This window comes from Lucilia sericata, unplaced genomic scaffold (genome assembly GCF_015586225.1).
Source record: "Lucilia sericata isolate MDLA Ls3-8-SP2 unplaced genomic scaffold, ASM1558622v1 Contig000158F_arrow, whole genome shotgun sequence".
Lineage (NCBI taxonomy): Eukaryota > Metazoa > Arthropoda > Insecta > Diptera > Calliphoridae > Lucilia > Lucilia sericata.
The window spans coordinates 214,934-239,934 of record NW_023994188.1 but is presented as its reverse complement, the minus strand read 5'-3'; the positions used below and the strand labels follow the sequence as shown (position 1 = coordinate 239,934).

At 23.2% G+C, this 25,001-nt stretch overlaps 1 protein-coding gene across 1 annotated transcript in view; it reads right to left on the bottom strand.

Annotated features, from left to right (window-relative positions):
* Positions 1-6,588: 6,588 nt before the first annotated feature.
* Positions 6,589-25,001, bottom strand: part of LOC119601339 (heterogeneous nuclear ribonucleoprotein Q) — a 41,152-nt gene continuing 22,739 nt past the window's right edge. Inside the window, exons 11-12 of the mRNA XM_037952191.1 lie at positions 20,360-20,591; positions 6,589-6,859 (exon numbers count right to left, since the gene is read on the bottom strand). Coding sequence (XP_037808119.1) covers positions 6,681-6,859; positions 20,360-20,591 — 411 coding nt within the window. The 3' untranslated portion in view covers positions 6,589-6,680. The remainder of the gene's footprint in view (positions 6,860-20,359; positions 20,592-25,001) is intronic.

Below are 25,001 nucleotides of genomic sequence, written 5' to 3'. Positions count from 1 at the left end.
ATTTTGTTAATTATTTTAATTATTATTTTTATAATTATTACTTTTTTTGTTATTTACTTTGTATGGTAATTTGTATGTATAAATGTGTGTAAAGGGGGAGAAGGTTTGTTTATAATATGATTTCTTATTTATATATAAAAATTATTATGTATATAATATATATATTTTTGAATTTTATTTTTTCAATTTTCAAAAAAAAACTTTTGAGTTTTTTGTGTTATTTTAATATTAATTTTCTATTTCATCTTAAAAACCAGTTTAATTTTGTAGTAATTTGTGTTTTGTTGTGGTTGTTGTTTAAAAAGAAAAATAATAATTAAAATGGAAAAAATAATAAAGCATTTGTTTTTTGTTTTGTTATTTTATTTAAATTTTTTAAATCGCTTTTTTGTGGTTTTGGTTGTAGGCATTTAATTCTCACTGTTAAGTTTCCATATTTTCTTTAGATTTTTTAGGTTTTTCTTAAATATTTCCATATAGAATTGTATTTATTTTCCTTTTTATTTTATATGTTTTTTTTTTTGTTTTGTTTAAAATGTGTAATTTTTGTTTGTTTTTTTAAAAACTTATGCTGTTTATGGTTTTTTAAAATTAATATTAAGGGTTTTTTTTTTTAATTTCTGTTATAATTTTTGTTTTTATTGTTAATATTGTTAAATTTTGTTAAATGGCTTTAAACAATGGTATTACGTTATTTTGTTTTTATTTTTTTTTAAACTTGTTGTTGTTTAAATAGGATACGTTTTTTTAAGGAGTTAAAAATTGTCTTATTTTATATAAGTTTTTTTGTTTTTGTTTTGCTGTGTTTAAATATATTTGTTTTCCTTATTGTTGTAATAATTAATAATATTATCAAATTGAGCTTAATAGATTTGCGTAGTTATTTCTTATACGTTTTGTTGTTTTTTTGGGGGTAAAATCTTAAAATTATATATCTGGGTTTTAAATCATTATTATTATTATTTTCTTTTACTTAGTTAAGGCTATAGATTAATTGGAAATTTCTTTTTTTTTTTGTAATTTTTTCATATTATTTTTATTTGTCTTATAAAGAGTTTTTTATTTAAAAAAAAATTAAATTATGTTTTGTTAAAAAAAAGAATAAACATTATTTTAGTATTATTAGTTTTTTTTTGTTTAAATATTTGTTTTCCTTATTGTGATGTGTATTTTAATTCGTTGCAAATGAGTACGGTTTTGTTTTTTGTTTTAATTATAAAAAGTATTTTCTTTAGTAAGTTTTTCTTTTCAATTACAAAATCCAACCAAAAATATTTAATTAAAAATTATATAGCACAATAATAAAACAAACAATTTTTATCTAAATATGTATTACAAAATATGTTAAAAAGGGTTTTCAAAATTATTTAAATAAACAAAATGTTTTTTTTTTTTTAATTTCTTAAAGGAAATTTTTTAGAAAGTGTTTTTCTTTTAAAAAATTTTTTTTAAATTCCAAACATTTTTGTTGCAAAACTCTAAAAACAATAACAAATTTCTTAAAACTGCTTCGAAAATTAATGTTTTGTTAGAATTTTAATAGGAAATATAAAAACTCATAATCAAAAAGTATTTTTCTTAAAAAACTATAGAAAATGTTAAAGAAAACTGAACATTTTTATATTAAATGAATATTTTTCAGGCTCGAGTTCGAGTCCCACAAATTTTTTTATTAAATTTCTTTTAAAATGTTAAATATTTTTGTTTAAAACTAGACAACACGAACAAATTTATTCAAAGTCTTCAAGTTAAAGTTAAATTTTTAGAAAATTCAAAATTAACAGTTCGAAAACAATTTTGATTTCTGAAATTATGAAAATCAGACTATGTTTAACACAAATTTCATTTTTATAAAACAAATTTTGAAATATATGATGAAAAGATTAGGTTCCGATAAAAATGTTAATAAGTCTTTATTGAATGGTTTCTAAAAAGAAAATTAAAAAAAAACTTTAGATTTTTGAAATTATTTAAAAAATTTTGCTTTCAATTGCTTTAGTTTGTATGAAGTTTCATTACATTTTCAATTACATTACTTTAACAATTACTTGTAATTTAAGATTTAACAATTACAATTACTAGTTATTAAAGTTTTAACTATAACAATTACTTGTAATTAAAATTTAAACAATTACAATTACTTGTTTTTTAACTATAACAATTACCTGTGATTAAAGTTTCAACAATTACAATTACTTGTAGTTGTAATTATTTATCAATGACAATTACTTGTAATTACAATTGATGAAGAAATAACTTTGAAAGAATTGCTATTACTTGTTATTAAAGTTTCAACAATTACAATTACTTGCAGCTGAAATTTTTTTATTAATTACTACTTATTGTAATTAATCAAAAGGTAATCATAGCATTTTTTACATTCATTAATATTACTTATTCTGAATGATAATATTGCAATTGAACTAGTATTCATTGCAATTACAAGTAACGGTAATTCATTATAATTCCATTACAATTATTGATAATTGTATTACTATTATTATGGACAATACTTCTTTTACAAATGAATTCAATAGCTAATACTTCAATAATAACAACATAAACTTGTAATTGATTAATGCTCAACTACACATTACAAGTAATTGATCATCAAATGAAATACTTAATGTAATCATAACCCATCCAAGGCTATTTAGGTTTCGAAATACAATATTAAGACTTAAACTTAAGCCTTTTGACAAGTGTTTATGGAAATGAATTTTGCAACAGATATTTTGTTCTTTAATGACTGACTAAAGAGTGGTTTATAATTTCTTTAAAAGTTTGTATTTCTAAACTGATTTGCAATAAGTAGTTTGATTTTTTGAATTGGAAATTTTAAGTTTTTCAATTACTTTAGTATACGAACTGCAAAAGACTTTGGTGATATTTTGCTTTTTAATAACTGCCTAAGTAAAGATTGTGTTACACTTTTGCCTTGTTTTCGGATTGTTAAAGGGACTTATGTTTCGAAATATTTTTTTTGGGTTTTAACATAAATATTGGAAATTTTTAAATGAATTACTTTACAATTCGATTAGTAGAAACATTTGCTGATTTTTTGCTCTTTAAGAACTGTCACTTTTGCCTTGTTTTTGGTAAAGGTTGTTAAAAGAACTTATTTTTTCGAAATATATGGGTTTTAAGTTAAATTTTGGAAATTTTTGTAATTTAAAATAAAAAAGTACTTTTATTTGTATAAAATTATTCTATTTTGTCATAAAATGTAGACTTTTCAGAAATATAAGAAATTTGTTTGAAAACAACTGCAAAAAGTTTTAAAAATACTTAAAATTTTATAAATTTTGAAAATAATATTATTGAATATTTTTGAATATTAAAGAAAACTGTTTTATTTTGCCATAAAAAGTAGAATTTTTTCAAAAAAATTTATTTTATCTTTGAAACGTTTAAAAAAAACTTAGAATTTTGTAAAAGAAAAGAATTTTTTTTTAAATTTTTAATTTATTTAATCTTGTGAAATTTGCTAGAAGTTTTAATTGAAATCTACGCAAAAGGTAACATTTTTAATTTTATAAAAAACTGAAATGTTTTTATTGTAAAAAATTTCAAAATTTTGTAAACGATTTTCAGAATTTTGTTAAAATTTTTAGCTTTATAAAAAAGTGTTTTTGTTATAAGTATTTCAAAATTTTGAAAAGTTAAAAAAAAATTGTTTTATCTTAAGGAAATTTTGTTAAAAATCTTTACATTAAACAAAACTGTTCTATTTTGTCAAAAATACAAAATTTTGAGAAATAAAATAAATTTGTTTGAAAAAATTCCAAAATTTTTTTAAAAATGAGAATTTTGGATTTCTTGTAAATAATTTTGTTAAAAATTTGGACTTTTTTACAAATTCAAGCTAAAATCATCAATCTTCATTTTCATATCCTGCAAAAAGAAATTTGCTATCGTGGTATTCCAATTCATTCACAATAGTTGATTTTGATCGAGACAGTTATTTCATTGGAATTCATTCAGAAATTTAGCAACTGGAAATCATTTTGACCTGAACTAACTTGTCCATTGTATGATAGAAAAAGAAATTTTCATTACCCGCGCCGAGAAATTTGCTATCGTGATATTACAATTCATTCACAATAGTTGATTTTGTCCGAAACAGCTGTTTCATTGGAATTCATACAGAAATTTAGCAACTGGAAATCATTTTGACCTGAACTAACTTGTCCATCGTATGATAGAAATAGGAAACATATTTCATGTGAAATTTTGATTGGTGATAGATTAAAAATGTACTGAATTGTTGTTGTAACTGGAAAAAATATTTTAGAAAATAATTTTTTAATAATTTGCTTTTAAAATTTTCTAAACTCATTATTTCCTTTTCCAATAAATTTAGTTTTTCTGAGTTTTTGTATAATTTTCCTATAAAACTTGACAATCTAACCAAAATTTTTTGTAAACTTTTCTAGAAAATGTAAATTAGTTAACAAAACTTTTTAAATAATATCTTTCTATAACAAACTTGTTTCTTTTATAATTGTATTTATATTAAGTTAACTTTTAATTTAAACAAATTATTAAAGCAAGACAAATATTTTCCAGCAGTTAAGAAAGTTTTTAATAAATTTATTGATTTTCAAAAAAAAAATGTCTAGACAATTTCAATTTATAATTACAATTACAGCAGAGTTTTGGGTTAAAACAAACATAAACTTGAAATTTCAAAAATAAAAGAGTTTAACAAAATTTAGATAATATTAAATAAAAAGGTTAGTAGGCTTAGGGGCTAATGATTACATATGAAATAATTGTAATTGAATTACAATTACTTATAATTGTAATTGAAGTTTGGCCAATTACTATAACTTGTAATTGTAATTGAAGTTTTGCTAATTGAACAGTTTTTAATTATTGATGATTTCATTTGAAATAATTGTAACTGAAGTTATACCAATTACAATTACTTATCATTGTAATTGTATTATGGTCAATTACAATAACTTGTAATTGTAATTTATGTTTTGCCAATTAACTGAACAGTTTGCAATTACTAATGATTACATATGAAATAATTGTAATTGAAGTTATAACAGTTACAATTACTTTGTAATTGAATTTTGGTCAATTACAATAACTTGTAATTGTACTGGAAGTTTTGCCAATCAATTGAAGAGTTTGCAATTACAATTACATGTTATTGTGATTGAAGAATTTCTAATTACAATTACTTGTAATTAAGACTTTTTCTCTTATAAATGAGTTATTTAACTCATTACAATTACAAGTAACAGTTATAGGAAAAACTTTATTTACAGGTAATTGTAATTGAATTATAATTGTAATTAGTTAATTGTAATTAGTTACTGGTCAATTACACATTACAAGTAATTGTAATTGGCCAATTAATGAATTACTTTATGTAATCATTAACTCCCCAGCCTGAAGGTTAGTTATTTGTATTAAAATAAAAAATTATTTTCAAAACTATGTTTTACAATAAAATATTATTTAAAGAATTTTGATAATTGAAATTAATAATTAATAAAAGTTAAATAACAAAATAATTTTTAATTTAAACACAAATTTAATTTTCTTAAATATATTTTTCTTGGGACAATAAAAACATTAAACAAAATTTGAAATTCAAAACTTTAGAAAACAATTTTTTTTAATTAATTTCACTCTTTTTTTTAAATATTTTTATAAAAAAAACTTTTGTTAAAATTAGCATGTGTAATTATATAATAATTAGACATGCCTGTACTTCAATACAATTAATGTATATTGTTTTTAATAATTATTTTAGTTGTTGCTTAAGTTTTAGTTTTTTTAATTTCAATCATACAAAAAGTCTACTATTAATTATTTTTTTTATAAAATTTACTTTATAATCAATTGTTTTTTTTTTAATTTTAATTCAATTTCAATTGAATTCAGTCATTATTTTTTGTATTTTCAAAATTTCCTTTAATTTTTTTAAATTTAATTATAATTTTTTTTATTTTTGAAATATTTTGTTTTTTTGTTTAAGCTTTGCTTACAAATTTTTTCTTTTAAATATTTTATAAAGTTTTAGTGTTTTTTTATAATAAAACAAACATTTGTTAATATGAAATGAAATTATAAATAATTTTTCTGAACTCTTTTGCAACTTAGAAGAAAAATTATATAAATTTTGTTGTATTTTCTAGTCAAAATTGTTTATTGTTTTATTTATTTTTTTATAACTAGTTTTAATAAAAAAGAACGTGCATTTTTTTTTGTAATTTTTTTTTTTTTTATATATTTTGTTTAGAAAAAAATTAAGCGGTTTTTCGTACTTCTTTTACTATTTTGTTTTTGAATTAAGAGTTTAATTAAGAACTACACTTTTTTGTTTTGTTAATTAAGAATAAAATTGTAAATTTTTTTGTTAATATTTTTCTTGTTTTAAATTTTTTTGTTAAGGGACGCCTGTTAAATATTGTTTTCTACTACATTTTTTTTTGTTTGTTTTATTATTTTTGTTTAATAATTTTGTCCATAAGTATTGCTTGTTTTATTATTATTATTATTTTTAATTTAATTTTGTTTTTCTTTACTTCTTCTATAAAATGAGTTTATTGTGTGTGTGTTTTTTAGCTTTAATTATAATAATTTTTGTTTTGAATTTGAATTTTGTTATAAAATAAAAAAAATTGTTAATTTTTTTTTTTTTTGAAAATTTAGTTTTTTTAACTCCAAGTTGAAAACGTATCCGTATACCATTGTTCACCATTAGTGCCTAATGGTTGTTGTGGTAGTGGTAAACTGCCCCAACTGCCGCCATTTCCTATTAAACCGCCTGGGTAACGTCGCTTAATATCTGCTGGATTTTGGTGACCTCCATCAAATTTACGTTTACCGACTACTACTTCAGGGTTGTCACCATCAGGTGTTGTAAAGGTGTAATGTGTTTGTTTTGGTTTTTGGAAAGAAGCATTAAACAAAAAAAAAAAGAGAGCATTTTTTTGTTTATATTTTTTTTACAAAGAGAAAAAAAGGAGAGAAAGAAAGAGATAAAATATAATTTTATTGTTATTTATAATTTATTTTAGTTATTAATAGTTTATTGAAACAAATTTTGTTGTTGTTTAGTTTTTAATATAGTATATATTTTTCTTTTATAATTAATATTTTATTTAAAAAAAATTATATAAAAGATAAAAAAAATTAATAAAACCAAACAAAATCTTTAAAAGTTATGTATGTAAATAAAAATGTAAAATTTTTCTATAACGAAATTTTTATATAAAAGAAATAAGTTTTATAAAGTTTTAAAATCATAATTAAAGATCTTCAACTATTGACTAGAAGCTTTGAACTATAGCAAGTTATACTGTTACTTATAATTTTTCAGTTAATATTTTTAAATAAAAAAAAAATGTTTTTAAATTTTTTGAAGAATTTTTTTTTTATTAAAAACTAATTTTCTTTTTTAATTTGAAAAAAATATATAAAAAATTTCCGGATATACGATACGCATTTCATATGACAGGTCTTTCCGAAAGGCATCCGAAATATGTTCAAAATTCTGTAAATTATATGTACATATCATCGTTATTTGAGAACCGATCCTGCTGACTTCCAATATCAAACTACTCGAAAGAAAGAATTATTGACGATAAAGAAAATTATTTTGAACAAACATGCGGACAGACAGACAGAAGATTTACAGACAGATTTAAATTATAACAAAAATAGTACTTTTTAGGTTTTAAAGTACTAAACTAATTTTCCGCTAGATAATAGAATAGACTATAGACTAGACTAGACTAAAGTCTAGACTATAGACTAGACTATAGACTAGACTATAGACTAGACTATAGACTAGACTATAGACTAGACTATAGACTAGACTATAGACTAGACTATAGACTAGACTATAGACTAGACTATAGACTAGACTATAGACTAGACTATAGACTAGACTATAGACTAGACTATAGACTAGACTATAGACTAGACTATAGACTAGACTATAGACTAGACTATAGACTAGGCTATAGACTAGACTATAGACTAGACTATAGACTAGGCTATAGACTAGACTATAGACTAGACTATAGACTAGACTATATGCTAGACTATAGACTAGACTATATACTAGACTATATACTAGACTATATACTAGACTATATACTAGACTAGACTATATACTAGACTATAGACTAGACTATATACTAGACTATATACTAGACTGTATACTAGACTATAGACTAGACTATAGTGTAGACTATAGACTAGACTGTAAACTAGACTATAGACTAGACTAGCCTATAGACTAGACTAGTCTATAGACTAGAATATACAGTAGACTATAGACTAGCCTATAGACTAGAATATACAGTAGACTATAGACTAGCCTATAGACTAGACTAGTCTATAGACTAGAATATACACTAGATTATAGACTAGACTGCTTTATAGGTTCAGAAAATTTTGTTGTAAAAATTACAAACGGAATTACAAACTGATAAATACTCTTCTCATGAAAACTTAACTTTTCTCCGAGTTGATCAATTGAAACACGTTGAGATAGCATATCTGATCATCATTTGTCAATTTCAATGACGATCAGACATGTTTTTGAACAAACATACAGACAGAAATCGCTACGTCGACTTCTCTAGCTTTATAGTGTCGGAAAATCAGAAATTACAAACGAAATGGGACAAGTCTTAAATGATCAAAGAATTACAATGATAATCTGATCTTAGATAATTGGGGTCTTCTCTGTGTTGATCAACGAAAACACGTTGAAATGGCACATCTAATCATTGGCTATATTTCTAGATGTAAAGCAATGACGATCAAACATGACATCCATCGATCTCAGAACTAATTTATGAACTAGTTTAAGAACTAGACAATGAAATAATCCACGAGCTTTTTACAGGGGTTTCAAAATTTTTAATTTTACACTGAGATTTCTTCTGTGTCGATCATCTGAAGCACGATCAGATGGCATATCTGTTTATCAGTAGCTTTGAAAAGTGTTTCTAGATGTAGAGCAACGACGATCAGACTAAGTATTAGTCAATAGACTAGTCTAGGGACTAGTATGCTGAGTAGAAAAGTATATTGACTAGTCAATGGACTAGTAAATGTACTAGACTTTGGACTAGTCTGTGAATTAGTTTATTGACTGGTTTATTTACTAGTCTATTGACTGTATATTGACTTGTCTTTTGACTAGTCTATGACCATTTTATACCCTACACCAGTAGTCTTCATATGGGCCCTAAGGTCAAATGAAGCCCCTAAAAAGCGGCAGTATTATTTAGACATTTATAAAACTAAGTTATACTGATGTCAAAACGGAGTCTCTTTGACTTTACTGGACCGTTCGCGTACAGTGAACTATCACGTTAACCAATCAAGTTGTACTGATTTTTGTGATAGTATCTCTACATTTTTAACATAATTATGAACTTCAAAGGGAGGTAGGTTATATGGGAATTAGGTGAAATAATATACCGGTTTCAACCATTTTCAATAGGTTTCGTCTTTGTGTCAAGAGAACCGTATATATGCCAAAATTCATCATATTATCTTAAAGCAGATGAATGGACGGATAGACGGACATAATTTAACCAACTCAGAAAGTGTTTCCAGAAAATCAGGAGACTTGAAGGTAGTATATCATGCTTAACTTTAAAGCATGATATCATTACAAAATTATCACAAGTTTTACCGCAAGCTCTTACAATCTAGGAGTATAATCATATGAAATATTTTGGGGTCATTTCAAATATGGAAAGAGCTGAGCTTTTCTATATTCAAAATTCTATTGAATATTAGTTAAACAATTGCCCTAATAGGACTACTAAAAGAATCGTTCATTTCAAAACCTATTATTTAACATTCTTAAAAGCTTCTAGCCAATATATGTTATAAACTTAAATTCGAAATAATTTTACACATTTTTAAATATTTTATACAAAAACAACAATTATTACTTACCAATTGTTGAAATAATAAAGGCTTTTAATAAATTTTTTGAATAATTTTATTTAAAAACATGATGCAACAAATTAACATTAAAAAGCCGCACTATACCTTTAAATCCCTTTAAAAAAAACTTTGATAAAAATAAAACTTTTACAAAAAAATTTAAAAAACTTAAAAATTTCGTTATAGAAAAACTTTAATAAAAATTAAAATAAATGAACTTTTTCACACAAGACTCAATTTTATTTTCTTGAAATTTCTTTTATACAAAATTTTGTAAACAAAAATGATTTAAAAATTAATTTAAAAAAACAAACTTAAAATAACAAAAAAAAAAATTTAATTTTTTTTAAGGTTTTTGGAAATTGGAAAAATAATTTTTGTACGAAGAATATTAACAAAAAAAAATTATATTAAAAGGGAGACGTGGTTAAAACGCGTACTAATAATTGACAATTAAACAGTAATAAAAACAAACTTAATTTTATAATATTATAATAATAAAAAATAGTAATAATAATATTACATAAAATAATATGAAAAATTAAAACAAAAAATATGGGATGTGAGAGGAAATGAAAAGAAAATTTCTATAACTAAAAAAACAAGGACATAAAACAAAAAATTTATTTAACAAATTTCATAAATTATTTAATGTGGAAAACGATATATGAAGAAAAATATGTATTTTGAACTGAACTGAACAGATGGGAATTGAATTTATCGAATGAAAAAAATTCTGGTTTCTTGATTCTGATTAAAGTTTGGTTATAAATTTTGCTTGATTGGGTATCTTTTAATGATTCTTTAGATTACGTTCATTGGGTTTATGCGTGGACTCCAATCGACGCTAGATTTTTTCGATAAATTAATACAAAAAATTAACATAAAAGTTAAAAAAATATTGGAAACTAAGATAGTAATAAAATCTCAATATATAAATATGTGCTATAAATTTTTAGAAATCGGGTGATAGCAGCTTCTTTTTAATCATGAAAGTTTAACCCGGAGCTATAAAACACTATATAAATATAAGTCTGAACCGAATCGACCGATTCCCTAAATGTATAAACAAGTTCGGTTATACCGAAAGGTGGACTATATATGCATCAATCCTTTCGTTATTTAACCAAATTTATTATAAAACCTCGATATTTATACGACCATCAGTATACGAAATAATTCCGCTTGATTTTCTGTAAGAGGAATTATATTAGGTTGATTGGATAGTGTCATTTTTTATGAACCCCATGTACTTTAAAGTAATTTTCTGAGTAGAACCTTATGTGGACGTCAGGTCAAATGTGGTCCGTACTAAGGACTATTTCTAGATACATAAAACAGACCTGTGGAAAATGTTATCAAGATTTCGGTATAATCAACATATTTATGACATGCTTCTATATCTAAATGGAGATACATATATTACAGATTCCGTGCAGATCCAATAGCATCGATTGAAAACTCAAAACCCATGACGTAATTAACATAATAAACTCGATAATTTCCAGAATGTATTTGAAAATTTTGATCAAAGGATCGACATTTGTATGAAGACCCTGAAACAAAAATATACACTACCGACTACCTAATTACAATAGTAGTTATAAATATGGCGACAGTAGGGGTTAACATATTTACCGACAGAAGGCAATAAGGGAGATATCAGGTGATAAGGTTAAATATAAGACCGTATTGGATTGAAAGAAAGCTTTAACGGAAACTTTAGCACCCAACGCCTCTTGAAATAGAACCTCGTCCTGCTCTCCTTAGGTTCATCCTAAGTGTCCTCAAAATGAGCAAGTCTGAAGCCATTATCATGGTACGTATTTTGAGTCGTTGCACAGGATTATGTCCACTAACAAAAACAAAAATTGAATGTTCGGATTCGAAATCAGATCCAAATATTTTGTAGTCATATTATTTCGGATATAACATCCCTCACGAACATTTTACAAGACAGGCCCGATAGTGGCCTAGGTGTATTTCTTCGTATTCAATGTAGTATACATCCTCTTACCAACCCTTACACAGGTTGTTTACTGATTAGAGTTTTTGAACTATGGACTCGTATATGGAGTAAATGATGGATTATTCAATGAACTAGTCTGTGAACTAATCTATTGCCTTATATGTATATGAGCCAATCTATGGAGCGGCGAATGGTCTAGTCTATGGACTTAACTATAAAATAATATATGGACTAATTTATGGACTAGTTGGTTCACTGATCTGTAAAATAGTCTATAGAATAATACATAGACTAGTACAGGTATAATCTATCAACAAGTCAATTGACCGATCTATATAATAATCAGTGGATTAATTTCTGAACTAGCCTATGGGCTTATCTATATAATAGTCTACGGGTTAATTTTTTTGAACCCGACTATTGTATGAAATGTCCATGGATTAGTCTATTGAATATGAAGTAACCTATTGTCATATCTATTGACCAGGGCTAATCAATAAACTAATCTATAGACTAGTCTATGGACTAGCATATGAACTAATCTATGAATTATTATATGGACCAGACTGTGGACTTATCTATGGACATGTCTATTGACAAGTTTTATAACTAATCTATGGAATAATCAATAAACTAATCTATGGGGTAGCATATGGACTAAACTATGAATTCTTATATGGACCAGACTGTGAACTAATCTATACAATAGTCTATGAACTAGTGTATGAACTAGTTAAATTACTATATATGGACTAATATATAATATATATATGGACTAATATATAATCAAGTCTATGTACCAATATATTAGTATGTGGAATAGATTAATAAATAGTTTAATGAAAAAGTTTAATATATAAAAATGTTCTTAATATTTCATCGGGGAAACTGCGATACTTTTCTATGATAAAATGTACTCAAAGAACAATATTACGGAATCCCTTATATAGAGTTTTAATTGTTAACGTCTAACCAACTGGTTGACACTAATTCGTCTTTTGTAACGGATGTACTCTTTGTAAATGAGGGTGAAGATAATCGTCACTGTAGTGTCCCCTATATAAGCGGAGAGTGGACACTTAAAAAACAAATTTAAGCTTTTTGTCTCTCTTAGTAAGTTATGGGGTTACGATTGAGCTCATGTTAAAATAGCTAGTCACCTAGGCAGTCGGTGGCTGGGGGTAGGGACTGTACAACCGAACTGCTGGGCATATTGTTTTTGTATAACAAAATTATACATTTCTGTTAAATTTTTAGCACATATTTATAAATTAATTTTTTGCTTTTGAAAATTTCAATAAAAAAACTAAATTAAATAAAATTGTATATAATCACTACCAAACAATTTATTGAATTTAAAAAATTAAAAAAAATGTAATTCAACTGCAAGGCAAATCAGTGTGTAGGGTGTAAAAAATATAATATTTAATAAACAAAAGAAAATTGTATAAAAAAACACAATATTATTTTTTCTTCTCATATTGAAATTTAAAAAAATATATATACGATATAGAACACATAGAATAAATATTTATGAAATATATAAAGATTTCGGTAGCTATGTATGTATGTAAACAAATATACATAAATATATAATTTATGTTAAAAAAAATGAATCGATTAGTATTTAAACAAAAATAATTATAATAATAAAAATAAAAGACAGTAAAAACAATTTGAGATTATTTCAAAAAACCCCTATTATTTAAAAAAAAACTTTCAGCAAAAAAGCATTTGAAAAAAACAAACAGTTAAAATTAAGAAAAAAGTGTGGTAAAGTTAAAATAAATTTTAATTTTTATATTAGCAAAAAAAATGATAAAAAATAGAATTTAATTTAAAAAATTTTAAATTTTTTAAAAATTTTGGGATTTTTATTATAATATTGTTTTTGCTGTTAATGAGTTTATGACATGAAAATTTAAATTTAATATTAAAGGATTTAAATTAATTATAAAAAGGTAATTTTTTTAGATTTTCTAGATTTCAAATGTGTTATTTTGTTAATATTAAAAAAAATTCAATTTAATAAGAATTAAACTAAAATAATTTAGATTTGTTTTATATTTAAAAGTATTTTTTGTTAATAAAATACAATTAGTTTAAACCTTTTAAATTCTGCATATAATTCAAATTTCTTTCTTTTTTAAGGTTATGTAAAACAAATTTAAGGTTAGTTTTTGTTTTTGACAGGTTAGGTTAAGACAATTTAAAGAGGTTTTACTAATTGTATTTGTTAAAAAAATGGACTTAAGTTATTTGTAATTGTAAGCCAAAATAAATATGTATAAGTGGTATTATATTAATAATAAGGTCAAAAACAAATTAAGGCCAAATCATTGTTATTTTTTTATAATTTTCAAGTTTATAGGGTCAAAACAAAATTTCAACTATTGTTGCTTTATCATAGTATTATTTTGTAATTATGTTTTTTTTTTGTTATCTTAAAAAAATTATATATACAAAACGTCTTTTCAAAGGTTGTGTTGGAAGAAAACCTATACAACAAATTTTCGAAAAAAAAACAACAAAATTATGTTGTTTAAACAAAAAGTTTTGTTTTGGTTTTTTGTAAGGATTTCTTTATTTATTATTAAATTGATAACTAACACAGGAAAGGGCTTTTAGGGATTTCAATAAAACAAAAAAATTGATAAATAAAACACAATTAAAATACATAGTTTTTTGTTTAATAAAAAAAAATAATATTTTAATTAGAAAAAAAATTATAAACAAATTTTATTATCGTTTAAATACTAATCGATTCTTTTTTTTATAAAATTATTTTATAATAAAAAAAGTGTTTTCTAATTAAAAAACACACACACTTATCATACACACACTCAACATAACAAGACTATCCATATGACAAGAAGAGAAAGTGAAAGATAGTTTTACGAAAGAGAGAGAGAGAGTATGAAAAAATAATTGTAGTTTTTCTTAGATCTTTTCATAAAAAAAATACATTTTTCTTTTGTTTTTGTAAAATAAATATAAATTATTGTTTTATACATAAAAAACACTTTTACTGCTTCATATTTACTTAAAATAATTAAAAAAAAATCACAACAAAAACATGCTTTTTTGCTTTAATTAAATTTTATATTTTTTAAAATTAATTAGAAATAAATTACAACCACAAAACACAAAGTAAGTTTTTCAGACATGGAAAATTCAAATTTTGAAAAAGTACTAACTACCAAACTAATTTTCCGCTAAAATAGACTAGAGTATAAACTACACTATAGACTATAAACCAGACTATAGACTCTAAACTAGACTGTAGACAAGACTATAAATTAGACTATAGGCTAGACTATAGACTACACTATAGACTAGACTATAGAATAGACTATAGAATAGACTATAGAACAGACTATAGATTAGACTGTAGATTAGACTATAGATTATACTATTGATTAGACTATATACTAGTCTATAGATTAGACTATAGACTAGACTATAGACTAGACTATAGACTATAGACTAGACTATAGACTAGACTATAGACTAGACTATAGACTAGACTATAGACTAGACTATAGACTAGACCATAGACTAGACTATAGACTAGACTATAGACTAGATTATGGACTAGATTATAGACTAGGCTATAGACTAGACTATAGACTAGACTATAGACTAGACTATAGACTAGACTATAGACTAGACTATATACTAGTCTATAGATTAGACTATAGACTAGACAATAGACTAGACTATAGACTAGACTATAGACTAGATTATGGACTAGATTATAGACTAGACTATAGACTAGACTATAGACTAGACTATAGACTAGACTATAGACTAGACTATAGACTAGACTATAGACTAGACTATAGACTAGACTATAGACTAGACTATAGACTAGACTATAGACTAGACTATAGACTAGACTATAGAATAGACTATAGATTAGACTGTTGACAAGACTATAGATTATGCTATAGATTAGAATATATTCTAGACTGTAAACTAGACTATAGACTAGCCAATAGACTAGTCACTAGACCAGACAAAAGACTACACTATGGACTAGGCAAGACTAGACAATAGACTAGACAGTAGACTAGACTAAAGACTAGACTATAGACTAGACAGTAGACTAGACTATAGAATGCTCTATAAACTAGACTATAGAGTAGACTATATATTAGACTATAGACTAGATTACAGACTATACCGTAGACTATAGACTGGACTATAGACTAGACTATAGATTAGACTGTTGACAATGCTATAGATTAGGCTATACATTCGAATATATTCTAGACTGTAAACTAGACTATAGACTAGACAATGGACTAGTCACTAGACAAGACTAAAGACTACACTATGTGCTAGGCTATAGACTAGACAATAGACTAGACTTGACTGTAGACTAGACTAAAGTTTAGACTGTAGACTAGTCTATAGACTAGACTATAGACTTCTCTATAAACTAGACTATAGAATAGACTATATGCTAGACTATAGACTAGATTACAGACTAGAATACTAGGCTATAGACTAGTCTATTAACTAGACTACCGCGGTATTTTTCGATATTAAAAAGTACTAAGTATTGAATTTTCCATGCCTGATGTTTTTTGTTTTTAAAATTAACAGAGAGAAAGAGAGAAAAACATCAACAACCACAACACCTAATATATTTATATTAATAAATATTTAAAAAGCAAAAAAAAAAATAAGTTATTTTATTTTTTTAACATTTTTCAAAAAAATTTACTTTATTTTTATTTATTTCATTTTAAGACAAGTACAAAAAAAGTTGGAAAAAGAAAACTTAAAATTATTTAAAAATGAAAATAAAATTAAGTAAATTATATGACATTAATTGTCATTAAAATTAAAAAAAGAAAATTTTATTAAAAAGAAAAAAATTTCAAATGAAAAGTTTAATTTTATTACAAATTACTTTTTTTATTTATTTTAAAATTAGTTTTTTTTAATTAAAACAAAAAACAAACATTTGATTTTCTTTTTTTTCATTAACTAAATAAACAATAATTCAACTTAGGCAATTTTTAACAGTGTAATAAGTTCTTCTTCAGTAAGTTAAAGGTTATTGAAATTAATCAATTAATTAATTTTAATAGTTTTACACAGGGTTGGAAGGTGTTTGTTTATAATTAAAGAAAAAAATAAACAATGTTTAAAAACAAAAAAACATCTCTTTTTTAGCAGTAAAAGTATGTTTTAAAAATTATAATTAATTTTAATTAATTAAGAGTAGTAGTAATTAAAATAGGTTATAAAGTAAGTTTAAAGAATAGTTTTAGGTATAGAGTTAAAAAAAAGAATTACATTTATTTAATTGACAATTCAAGGAGTGTGTAAATTCTAATAAACACATTGAAAGGAATATTATCTTAATTAAAAATTTTTACAATTATATGTAAAAAAAATCAAATATTATATTAAATATGAAATGAAATCATGAATTTCTTTTGTCATCTTTAAAAAGAAGTCATATTATTCTAATTTAAAACAAGTCTGAATTAAGAATTTTTAAAATCTGTGATGATGTGAAGACTTTGATTAGATATCAAAAGTTTGCAATTTATCTGATAAGAATTTTTGTTAAAAATCGTTTATGTTATCATTTCACAGTGAACTAAATGTAAATTTATAAAACTAAATGATAAATTTTATGTGTTAATAAAACTAAAGTTGAATGAATTGAGAGAAATAACTGAAATTAGTTTTACGTTATCAGTTTACAGTGAATTGACGAATGTTTTTTTGTATATCATTTACCAATATATTAGTTGTATTTGTGACAGCAAAACAATGTTTCTTTTATTATGATTCTTTAAAACTTAATTTAAGAAAACTTTTCGAATTGATTTAATCCTACAGTGAACTGAAAACTCGTATTATGTTATCATTTTACAGTGAATTTATTGTAGGTTATTACTAATAATAAATTTAGTATGAAATAGATTAAACTAAAGAATTTGAAAAGTATGTTAAAGGGAATTTTCTAAATCATTTTGAATTGCAGAGAACTGACAAAACGTTTGTATGTTATCATTTAACAGTGAATAAATTGTATTTTATTAATATAAAGATAGATTTAGTAATAAAACAGATTAAACTTATGAATTTGAAAAGTAAATTAAAGGGAATTTTCTAAATCATTTTATGTTGCAGAGAACTAACAAATCGTTTTATGTTATCATTTTGACCTGAATGAATTTTATGTTACATTGATAGATTTTGTAATGAAACAGATTAAACTTATGAATTTGAAAAGTAAATTAAAGGGGATTTTCTAAATAATTTTAAGTTGCAGGGAATCGTATTATGTTATCATTTAACAGTGAATGAATTGTATTTTATTATTTCAAAAATAGATTTAGTAATGAAACAGATTAAAGTTATGAATTTGAAAAGTAAACTAAAGGCAATTTTCTAAATAATTTTCAGTTGCAGAGAACTAACAAATCATTTTATGAGTTGAGAAATATAAAACTTATGAATTTGAAAAGTAAATAAAAGGGGATTTTTTAAATCAGTTTAAGCTGCTGAGAACTGACAAATTTGTGTTATAATTTTTGTGCTATCATTTAACAGTGAATGAATGGTATGTTATTAGTACAATGAAATATTTAGTAATCAAACAGATTTTAAGAGTAAATAAAAGGGAATTTTCTAAATCATTTTATGTTGCCGAGAGTCGTATTATGTTATCATTTAACAGTGATTGAATTGTATGTTATTAATACAATGATAGATTTAGTAATGAATTTGAAAAGTAAATTAAAGGAAATTTCCTAAATCATTTTAAGTTGCAGAGAACTTACAAATCGTTTTTATGTTATCATTTAACAGTGAATTGATTTATTAAAACAATGATACTAGTTTTAGTATTGAAATAAATTACTTATGATTTTTTTTAATATATTGAACAGAATTTTCGAAATAATTTTAAAAATTGATCAAATCTTTTAATGTTATCATTTTGCAGTGAATTAATTGTTACAATATTTTCAAAATAATTTTAAGATATCATTTTACAGAGAATCATTTTATAGTGAGTTGATTTGATCGTATAAATGTAAAAACTAAATGAAATTAAGAATTTTGTAATCCAAAATATAAAGATTTTACAATGGAAAGTGTCACCTATTAGATTACCAAATCTGACGCACTCATTTTACAGTGAATGAAATGTATTATGCCTAAAATAATATGTAAACATATAGAGTTATTGTTTTTTCTTTAATACTAATAAATTGAATTCCCAATTTGCAATTTTTTCTTAAAGAATTTCAATTATTTGGAAAAATGTTTTATTTCATGTAAGAAATATTATAAAATTAGATTTCATTTTTATAAGAAATCTCCAAAATTGAAAAACTTTCTAGGAATTCTGTTAAATAAAATATATTAACATGTTATAGTATTCATCTAATGAATGGTAAATAACATGCGCGTTTATGGAGTACGAAAAAAATTAAAAATTTCATTCACAAAATTATATTTTTAAAATTCTGAATTTAAAATGGAGCTTAAATCTGCCAAAAGGTGCACTATTTTAGATAACACTAGAACAAATTGCAGTGAACTTTAAATTCAAATGATTTAAAAAGTTTTTAAGCAATTTAGAAAAGTTTTTAAACTATTTAGAAATCAATGAACTCTTAATCACAGATATTTTAATGAAAAATAGTAAAAAATAGACTTTTAAAGGAAACAAAAAGATTCATGATTTCGTTATAAAAATAATCCTAAAAAAAAACTTTGAAATTTGTGTTTGCAAAGATGATTTATTACACAAATATTTCGAAATGATTACAAAATAACTTAAAAAATCTATAAAATCATAAAAAGTAAAATTTCTTGAATTTTTTGTTTGTTTTTCAAGATTACATTCCTTTCAATGTATGACCTTAAGAGAAGAGAGTAGAACTAGTACTAGTAAGTAGTAGTAGTAAATTGTTGTGTATGTATGTAGGCATGTATTTATTATGTTTATTGTTTTTATTATTATTAAGAGTTAAAATTTAAGATACAAATGAAAATTCATAACTAATTAATACACAAAATAATAAAAAAGAAACATAAAAATAATTAAAAAAAATGTTTTTTTGTTTTAAATCTAAAAAGTAGAGCTTAATAAAAACAAATTTTTTTTTAATAATCATAATAATAAAGTTAAAAATAGAGTAAAATAATGATAATAAACAACATAAAAGTATTTAAATAAAAAGTGTTTGTGTATTTTGTTTTAACATTTTGAAGAGGAGGGAGGAATTTGTTTGGTTTCTTGTACAAATTGTTGTTTTTTTTTTATTAATTTGTAAAACAAAATAAGGTTTTATTATTATTATTTTTTTTTTATTAAGAGAGAGACAAGTAGAGACAAGGTTGGTATTTGTTTTTTTTTTGTAATTTTTTTTTTTTTGTTTGTTTTTTGTTTTTAAAGTTTTTTCTCACCTGGTAAATTTTGTAGCGGTTTGGCGTGCTGAGTGCCACGAGCGCTGGGACGAATTTGTCCCACCCCACGGACCCCCCCGGTTGCTTGCAGAGCCCCCTGAACGGTGGCCCCCCGTTGAGCCGCCACCGCCGCCGCCACCACCGCCGCTTGAGGGGCCCCCTGACGATTGATGTTGCCACGGAGCCCAACGGTTCGGCCACGCGCTGTGATTCCACGCCCACGGCCAACCCCCTTCATAATTGTTAATAAAACAAAAATCAGCGTACACATACACCCAACACACATATTTATCCATAAATCGGTATGATAATCATTGTCATCAACGATTGACATTATCACACACATACATATATACAAAATTATTTTATATTAAAAATAATATTTGCAACATGTAGCAAGCATCAAGTTTGCAACATCATCATAATTATCATCACCATTTAAAGGTTAAAATTAACACCATTAAATTTAAGTAGAGGGCAGAAGTCATCATTATCATCATCATCATTACCATTATCATCATTAGGTTACCATTTCGTTATTGTTATATAAATCCATTGTTTAACATTAACATTGTTTTTGGGTCCGTAGTTGATTGAGTGAGTGGTGGTGGTGGTTGTTCCATTTAAATCCATTTTGACCATATTTAATATTCGTATTATTTAAAATATATATATGGATCGCCAAGTATTTTTCAGATAATTTTGTTGTTTTTGATTTTTAAATTTATAAAACGTTACAAATATTTTTTCAATTGTTTGGAGTTTTTGTTTTAAAATTTAGTTTAAATGAAAAAAAGTATTCAATATAAATAAATTTTGTAGGGGTAGGAGGGTTTAAAAAAAAATTCATATTTGGGTGAGAGAGAAAAGAGAGAGTTTTGTTGCAGTTTGGAAAATAATATTTTTATATTATTATTTTTCAAAAAAAAATATGGGGAGCACAGGAATTATATCAATCATAATTTTGTTGTTTTTTTGTTTTTGGTAAAGATTTTTTTCATATAGAGACCATAAATAGTAGAACAGATTTTCAGGGTTTTATTTGGTATTTGTAAATTAATTAAAAATATTGGTAATTGTTGGTAAATAATTATTCAATTAAATTTGATTGTTTGGGGAAAATAAATAAATTTGTTTACATGGTAGTTTGTTTTTGTTTTGACGAACATATATATAATTTTTTTAAGACGATTTTTCATTTTATATATTTGTTTATATATATATATATATATTTGAGTTTCGAGTATCAACATAAAAAAAAAGAAAAAAGAAAAAGAAAAAAACAAAATCGAAAATGAACGCGTTAGATTTTTTCAGTGTTTAAAATGAAATTATTATTTTTTTGTTTAAATTGTTAACGTTGTAAATAATAATTATAATAATAGAGAGAGAGAAAAAACAAAATAATAAGAAAACAAAATTATATAAAAAAATAACAATAAATTGGTTGCTTTTTTTTCTTCTCCTAATATAAATTTTGGAAAATCGATTATTTTTTTGAGAAATAAATAAAAAATTTATAAAAAAGCTTAAAATAAAACTTAAATGTTTAATTCATAAACTATTAAAGGCATTTTTTTATACATTATTATTATAATTTATAAATATAATTTAGAAAATTTTGCGATTGACACATTTTGTTTGAATTTGGTTAATATTTAAATAAAAATTTAAATATTTATAATTAAAAAAATAATAATATTTTCTCTAAACAGTAAAAGCATATACAAAGCATTAAGAAGAAGGAGAAGTAGTTATAGTATGAATAGCAAATAAATTGTTTTAATAACAAGAAATTTTTATAAAATTGTCCAATGTTTTGTTTTTTAAACTAAGTTTTAAAAAAGTAAATTATATCCTGTTTCTTGTTTGAATTTCAAAATTTTCGAAACAATTTTCTTTAGCTTAAAGTAAAATGTATAAAGTTTTATATAAAATATTCCAGTAAGTTCGCAATTTTCGAATTTTAATTTCGAATTTTTGATGAAAATTTAGATTCTAACAGAAATTGAGTTAAACAAATTTCAAAATTTCGTTGTTCGTACATGTTTTTAAAAATAAAACAGTATAAAATTTATAGAAAAATTATTTTTTGTTTATATTTTTAATAAAATAATTGAATTCTAATGTTTCTGATAAAGTTCGAAAATTTCGAATATAATTTCGGAATTCGAATTTCTTAGTAAAATAGAAAATTTTAATGAATATTGAATAAAAATTTTTCTATAATTTAAGATTTCGAAGTCTCGAAGTTTTTATTTTTAATAAAATAATCAAATTTTAAAGTTTTTGATTAAGTTCGAAAATTTTGAATATAATTTCGAAATTCAAATTTCGTAGTAAAATATTAAATTTCAATCAAAATTGAATCAAAACACTTACAAAATCAATATTTTTTTTTTTTGATTTAAAAATTTTAAGTTCATATTTTTAATAAAATAATCAAATTCTAAACTTTCGATTAAGTTCGAAAATTTCGAAATTCGAATTTTGTAGTAAAATATCTAATTTCAAATCAAAACAGTTACAAAATCAAAATTCTTCTTTAATTTAAGATTTCGAAGTTCATACTTTTAATAAAATAATCGAATTCTAAAGTTTTTGATTAAGTTCGAATATAATTTCGAAATTCGAATATTGTAGTAAAATATTAAATTTCCATGAATATTAAATAAAAAACTTACAAAATCAAAATTCTTCTTAAATTTATTAAAAATTTTCGAAGTTCGAAAATGTTATTTTAAGTTTAAACAAGTTTAAAATTTTAGTGAAAACTCACAAATGAATGAAATTTAAAATTTTCGATCAAACTTTGTACTTAAACAGTAGTTTTCAAAACACATTTCGATGTTCGAAAATTTTGAACATAATTTCGAAATTTGTAGTAAAATATTAGTTTTCATCAAATATAGAATCAAAAAGTTAAAAAAAAATAAAAATTCTTTTAATTTTATAAAGATTCCGAAATTCGATATTCGAAAATGCTATTAAATTTCGAAAATTTTGTAACAAATCAAATTCTGTTCATATTTTTAATGAAATAAATTAATTTTCGATAAGTACGAAAATTTCGAACATAATTTCGAACATTATTTCGAAATTGGATTTTTTTTATAAATTATTAGTTTTTTACCACTATTGAATAAAATAGATAAAGAAATCTTAATTCTATTCAATTTATTAAAGATTTCTATGTTCGAAAATGTTATTAAACATAAAAAATAAAAATTTTTGTAATAAAAGTTCGAATATTTCGAAATTGGAATTTTTTTTAGTAAAATATTAGTTTTCAATAAATATCGAAACAACAAGCTGAAAAATCTTAATGCTATTTCACATTTCGATGTTCGAAAATGCAAAAATTCTTTTTTTTTTAGAAATTATTCAATATTTCAATGTTTGAAAATGTTGTTATGCTCGAAAAAGTTCAAAATTTTAATGAAAATACAATTTTTTATCATATTATCAATAAAATAAATAAAATTTGAATAAGTTCGAAAATTTCGAACGTAATTTCGAAATTCTAACTTATTTTCGAAATTCTATTTTTTTTTAGCAAAATATTAGTTTACAATGAATATCCAAACAAAAAGGTGAAAAATCTTAATTTTATTTCACATTTTCATGTTCGAAAATGTTGTTAGGCACCAAAAATACTTTTTTTCTAGAAATTATTCAATATTTCAATGTTCGAAAATGATAAACAAAAAAAAAATTAAAATTTTTGTGAAAATACGGTTTTTGTTCACATTATTAATAAAATAAATAAAATTTTATGTTTTTGATTAAGTTCGAAAATTTCGAATGTAATTTCGAAATTCGAACATAATTTCGAAATTCGATTTTTTTTATTAAAATATTAGTTTTCAATGAATATGTAATCAAAAATGTGAAAAATCTTAATTTTTCCTACAAATTTCGATGTTCGAAAAACAGCTCAAAACAGTTTAAAATTTTAATGAAAATATAATTTGTTTATCATATTATTAACAAAACATATAAAATTTTAAATTTTTGATTAAGTTCGGAATTCGAACATAATTTCGAAATTCGAATTTTGTACTAAAATATTAGTTTTTAATGAATATTTAAAATCAATAAGGTGAAACCATTTAATTTTATCACATATTTCGATGTTTGAAAATATCGAAATTTTGAATCAAAAAGTTAAGATTCGTAATATTATTACAAGATTGTTTAAAAATTATAATATTTTTTACAAAATTCGAACAAGTTTAATAGCATTTTCAAACTTCGAAAAATCTTTATAAATTGTAATTGTAATGAATATCAATGAACACATAGTTTTAGGTTTTCTATTTCAAACTTATTGCTAAACTTTTCCTTTTCATACTATAACTTCTCCTCTCTTTTAAAGAATTATTAAAAAAATAATTCAATTTAAGCGTAAAGTAATTAAGAAAACTTAAAGCAAATTAAAACTATTTATTTACTATATGAATTGTATAAATAGCAAAGCATACCTTAAGGCATAATTGAAACTGTTAATGAAATATGAAAAACAACATTTGCTTAACAGTTTAAGAAACGCTTTTGGTAATATTTGCCAAAATCCAGGGATTAAAATAAAATATACAATTCTAAAGGATTGGACTAAGCAGAATTCGAATCTGTACTCAGA